This window comes from Eschscholzia californica, unplaced genomic scaffold (assembly GCF_041429995.1).
Source record: "Eschscholzia californica isolate CP2 unplaced genomic scaffold, dmEscCali1.0.p SCAF_1, whole genome shotgun sequence".
Classification (NCBI taxonomy): Eukaryota; Viridiplantae; Streptophyta; class Magnoliopsida; order Ranunculales; family Papaveraceae; genus Eschscholzia; species Eschscholzia californica.
In genome coordinates this window covers 20,732,951-20,738,950 of record NW_028238198.1, presented here as the reverse complement: position 1 = coordinate 20,738,950, position 6,000 = coordinate 20,732,951, and the positions used below count along the sequence as shown (strand labels likewise).

Below are 6,000 nucleotides of genomic sequence, written 5' to 3'. Positions count from 1 at the left end.
AAGCTGTCCCACAGATGCACTAACCGACCGTTAGATGCTAGCCCGGAGCGTGCCCGAATGCGGAGTGAACGCCAGACGTCAGATCTCGCGCAAATCCGCGCGATGAACGCTGGTCGTCCAGATTTGAGCGCGTCCTCTTCGCGCAAATGCCCCTCAACTTGACTTGTCCTCTTTGACGATTTAGTCCTTATTTAACCGATCTTTGTCCAAACTTTAAACTTGAATTTCTCATTCATCCGGAATCGGATTCGAGTGATTCTTGGCTCTAAATTGAAGAGCTCGACAAGACGAACGCAATGGCGCGTTCCGTTTCTGAGTTTGACGAGTCGGCTCGAGCCAAAATAGGCTCCGATTCCAACAGTTGAGACCCACCGTGTTGTACTAGAACTATTATTTTGTAGTTACGAGATTTGGGATTTCCCTTTGGAGTTATCTTGTATCTTGGATAGTTCCTCTATTTTAGGATCCTCGATAGATATCTTTTCGAGTTGATAGATTCTCTAGGAGATGTTTCTTCCTTCGAGACTCTTGAAGCCCAAATTAGACAACTACTCGAGTTCTTCATTGACTGAGATCTTTGATCAAATTCGGGATTAAGTCAGTAAGCGTTTGACACGCTTCGACCTCGCTTATGTGGACTTCCCTAACCTTCTCGTAAATCCCAGGGCAAACCTGGTCGTATTCGAGTCATGGCAGAACTTAGTCGCCTAGGACAATCGTGTCGCCCCTCTAGTTCTGAGCTTGAGTTTAGTAGACCTCCTTCAGATTCACCCTCCCTTGTTGACTTGGCGCGGGTTGACTCACATTTTTTTGGTCTATTCTTGGCTCATCAACTTCAGTCAACTGATGACCACTTTTTGTATCATCAGTATCCTTAATAACTTTTTGTATGAGTTCACGTATGGAGCCTGGAGGTGACATTCTTTTGACAAAGATTTATACTTTCATATGTATTTTAGAGAAGAAAGAGAAATATTCATGTCGTACGTCCATGAAAATTAAATGGATGATATATGAAACCTCTAGAATCTGCAACCTTTGGACTGCACAAAAGATCATTTTCCTCTTCAAAATAAGAACAAAAAGGAGATTTTGCTATTGAAAGTTACTAGTCAAACTGAAACCTAAACCTAACAGTCATCACTTCCAATTAGAAGACTATCAGATAGAACAGCAACAAACCAGCTCCATTAATATTCTCTCCAAGACAACTCTCTTTTCACATTTCTATACACCTCTATCGTCCTCGAGTTCCACACTTCACAATTATCCAATGATCAATTTCCATTAAAGCTTACATCCTTCTCAGGATCACACAATACCATTTTTCACCATTAAAATAACCTCCTCCACCCCATACTTCTCTTCATCTCTCCCTCTCTTGATTATTGATCACCTCATCTTACCTTATCTCACTCTCTTTCTTTGTTTCTCTTCATGGCATCCTCTATGAACATTGAGACCAACATGAATCAAGAAACAAACCACACTGAAAAACCCAACAAAACCCTAGTTCAAGAACAACCCACTCCCAAAAACTGGCCAATAATCATAATAAATAGTGTGATAACTGGAATAGGAGCAATTGGAGGTCCTCTCTTAATGCGTCTATATTACCTCCATGGTGGTAATAGAAGATGGCTTAGTAGTTGTGTTCAAACAGCTGGTTTTCCAATTCTCATTATCCCTCTCACATTTCTCTACTTTCAACATCACTCCAAACAAAACCCTAAAAATCATCTATCTTCAACATCTTTTTGGATGGAACCCAAACTTTTTATCTCTAGTGCTGTCATTGGAACCCTATTTGGTCTTGATAATTTTATGTATGCATTAGGGTTATCTTATATTCCAATATCAACTTCATCACTTCTTTTTGCAACACAACTTGCTTTTGTTGCTTTTTTTGCATGGTTCATTGTGAAGCAAAAATTCACACCATATTCAATAAATTCTGTCATTTTAATGACTCTTGGGTCTATTTTATTGGGTGTTGACAATGATGGAGATAGACCCATGGGTGTAACTAAAGCTCAATATTTATTAGGTTTTTTGTTGACACTTGGAAGTGCAGCTTTAATAGGTTTTATGTTGCCTTTAGTGGAGCTTTGTTATAGTAAAGCAACAAGAACCCTTAGTTATAGTACTGTTTTGCAGTTTCAAATCACTCTTGCTCTCTTTTCTACCATCTTCAATGCTATTGGAATGCTTGCTAATAAGGATTTTCAGGTAATTAACTAGCTGTATATATTATACACAAAATTTTGATTTAATTTGTGATTTGCTGTCTCAATTACGCGTAAAACTCTACTGATATTAAATATGCATGTTTTTTCCCATTATTTATTGTAAAAAAAAAATTCAAGCATAGAGACGGTGATATATAGAAGCATGGGTGGTGAGTTCGAAACATGTTACCCGACCCACCAAATCAACCCATGACCTAGACATTAGGTCTATATTTATTGAACTAAGGGTCAAATGTAATTCTAGACTTTTGGAATATTTTTTTGATGACTATGGACCACTTCAAACGAAAACCTCAAAAGTATTATTTATTTACTAAATCTTTTCCAACATTAATAACCTTTAATTGGATATGGGAAATGCATGCACTATTCTTCTTTTTGTTTGATAATGACAATTTCATTGAAAAATGCTGACTATGAGTCAGTATACAGTATTACAAAAGAAAATATCACAATAAAGGAAAGACAATTACATAGAAATTAAAATCTGTCAATCAAAAACTAAATCCGAAAACAGAGTAGTCTTCTTCCAATCCAATGGGGAACTCTACTAGAAAATAAGTCCTTTAAAGAAAACAATTAGGTGTTCGGGAGATCTGTAATTCTCATTGAAGGTCCTATCATTTCTCTCCAATTAAAGAGTCCATAAGACAGGCAATGGAGAACATGCAATCAAGAAAGATTTTCGAACAAAGCCCTTGTAACCCCAAGTTTTAAATTATTTTTCACTTAGAATCTTAGTCAGACTACACAAATACACTATATACTACAAGTTTTTTTTTCTTTCGGAAATGCAAGAATTAGAAAAGATTTTTATAAAAGAAGTTATCCAGCTGATGTGACGGTTGTGATTTGAATTTTTGACTAAATTTGGACCGTTGAGAAATGAATATCACAACCGCCACATCAGCTGGGCAACTTCTTTTATCAAATTCCTTTGAGATTCCAGGATCTCCGTTTTTCTTTTCTAATTTAAGTTAATTAAACGAAATATGATAATATTATGACAGGCAATACCAAGAGAAGCAAGAGAATTTGGACTAGGAGAAACAATGTACTATGTGGTATTAGTAGCGGGAGCAATAGTATGGCAACTTTCATTTATCGGTGGTCTCGGTGTAATCTTATACACCAGCTCTCTTTTCAGTGGTATATTAACATCGGTTCTTCTCCCCTTCACCGAAGTTGCAGCTGTAATAGTGTACCACGAAAGTTTTACAGGCCAGAAAGGAATGTCTTTGGCTTTATGTCTTTGGGGGTTCTCTTCTTACTTCTATGGAGAATACAAAATGAGCAAAGATTCTAATCCTATTATCTCTGAAAAAGAAGATGATCTACCATGTCTTGTATGAAGAAACATATTAATTGTTATGTATTTGAACTTTCCATTGTACAATAAAAGGATCCAAGTGTTTTGTGTTTTTGTTCTTGAAAAAAATTTAATAGAAAAAAATTATGTTTTTATGAAAGTGACGTCAGGAAATATGTCTTGCATTGTAAATTATTCGTAATTAGTTGAATTCGCGAGTACTCGTATGACCAAAGAAAACTACGTGTATTTGTGAATGTTATTGAGTTATATCCAATTATTAAAGTCTATGCAAACAACCTCTTGCATGTTCAGTTGATTGTACATCTCTCCGAACTATTGTGGTGAATAGCTAATTGTAATTTTAGTAGAGTCGTCCGTATACAAGTGTGTATACGTGTATTTTCTTATTTTATTAGGAGTATATTGTTCAAGACTCGTACGAGTTGGTGAATTTGACAGATGTAGCCTATAAAAATCCGTACAAAATTCTCTCGCTACTCAACATAGATAGTTTTCAATTAGTACTATATATCCCTCAACAAAAAAAAAAATTTGTACTATATATCTATCACATCCACAAACATATGCGACTAAAGTAATACAGAAGATAAATAATGTTCCTTAATTGGAATGTAACCGTGACTAATTTATTCTTTCAAAAATTAAATCCAACCAATAATATATCCATTAGAATATTCTTTAAGGTTTATTTCCATTCTTCCTTCACTACACTCATATAAAATATTTTCTATTTAGAACCATAGAAAATGCCATTTGTCAAAGAAGTCCAAAATTTCATGAACAAACAATTTCTGAACTAGAGGGAGTAAATTGAATTGAACTGTCCCAAGCATATTTGAACACAACATCATGACCTAGTCCAATCGAATTTCCATTGTTAACTAGACAAACATTTCCATTCTGCCTTAGTAGATCCGGGTCAATCTTCTCAACCGTATTGAACCCGGGACAGTTTAACTTGACATTACTTTGAGAACAAACACAATTGTTACTCACTGTCACTTGATACTCTGGTTTTCCTCCAACTGTATTTCCTGTACTAGTTTGAGAGACACTAATGTTTGATAGGGCACATGGTTGACAGATTCCTGCAATTCACAAGGGTATATTAGTAATTAGACGGAGTCGGGTATCTACTCTTCAATTCTAATTTAAAAGCGTTACAGAGGAAAAACTCTAGTAGTCATATTTGTCAAGTTCTAATATATGATTTCTAATTGGTTTTATTCTAGGGGACGAATAGGCAACCCTAAATATATTTTATGTCCAAGAGTAAATCTCAAATGAGATTTTAACAAAATCTTAGGTGACAGTCAAAATTTTAGAGATTTAATTTTCATTTCAAGATGCTTTATGCTAAAGCTCGGAGTCTATAGTTTGATTTTGTAATAAATTAGATTTCATGAAGATAGAACAAAATGAATGCAAAATTTACTTAACCCGGCCCTAATTGTATATATGGTAAGAATAATAATGAATATATCATGAATAAAAGATGTTCTTTTCACTCCAAAAAATTAATGTTTTTTCAACATTCTTTTTATTCTGCCTAGTTGGGGGCTAGAACACTAGCTACAAAATCGTAATCCATTTCTTTCTTATTTTTTTAGAAAGATGCTACTTGGTGCAATGCAAAAACGATCGGACTTTCAACAACAAAAAAAAGACCAGACAAAAGTAAAATTTTGCACTTAAGTACATAAAGTCAGTATGATGTCATCAATTTATCTTTTTTTTTGTTGAACTATCGCCAATTTATCTTGTTTAGGTCATTTACGCCAAATACCATTATTGTATTTTTTTTACACACCCAAAGGAGGTAGTAACTTACTAACGTGCAAGAGTCTTTGGATCAACATTCAAATTTAGACAAAATATACTTTTCCCTTCTCAATGAGAATTCTACATCTTACTTCAAGTGTTTTTTTTTGCTTAAAATCATAAAGGAATGGAAAGACAACTTGCATAAAAGCAAAACTTGACCTCAAACTACATATCTAATACTAAAAAGAAAGATATAAAATGTGGTTACCTTTACCAACCAAGCTAATTACAATCACAATTGCAAAGAGGATATTGAGAGTAGATGCCATTGAAGACCTAGAAATTCCTTCTTTTTTCGATGAGATATAGAAATTCCTTGCTAATATCAAAAGAAATGATCTGATTTGGTCCCAATTTATAGCCTCCAAACAAAATCAATATGAGGAAAATCTGATCCTGCCCTATTATATTCCCATATTCTTAATTTACTACATTTAATAAGGATCTCATATCTTTTATTTCCGATCATTAGTATTTTAAAATTATTCACCGATCTCTTTGCAATCAGAAATTAAAAGAGATTTTTTTTTTCCCACTCAGATCCAACAAGGAGTATAAAATAGAAATTTTGAGTCTAGGGTCCAAATAGGACGT

General features: G+C 34.5%; 2 protein-coding genes across 2 annotated transcripts; one reads left to right on the top strand and one right to left on the bottom strand.

Moving 5' to 3' along the window:
* Positions 1-1,348: 1,348 nt before the first annotated feature.
* On the top strand, positions 1,349-3,718 carry LOC147565038 (purine permease 3-like). The gene is made up of 2 exons (XM_086666376.1): positions 1,349-2,229; positions 3,260-3,718. Exons 1-2 carry the CDS (start codon positions 1,438-1,440, stop codon positions 3,599-3,601), a joined length of 1,134 nt encoding a protein of 377 aa, XP_086522502.1. The 5' UTR covers positions 1,349-1,437; the 3' UTR covers positions 3,602-3,718.
* Positions 3,719-4,223: 505 nt separating this feature from the next.
* LOC147565037 (TPD1 protein homolog 1-like) lies at positions 4,224-5,727 on the bottom strand. The gene is made up of 2 exons (XM_086666364.1): positions 5,615-5,727; positions 4,224-4,670 (listed from the first exon to the last, which is right to left on the bottom strand). Exons 1-2 carry the CDS (start codon positions 5,673-5,675, stop codon positions 4,357-4,359), a joined length of 375 nt encoding a protein of 124 aa, XP_086522490.1. The 5' UTR covers positions 5,676-5,727; the 3' UTR covers positions 4,224-4,356.
* Positions 5,728-6,000: the final 273 nt, after the last annotated feature.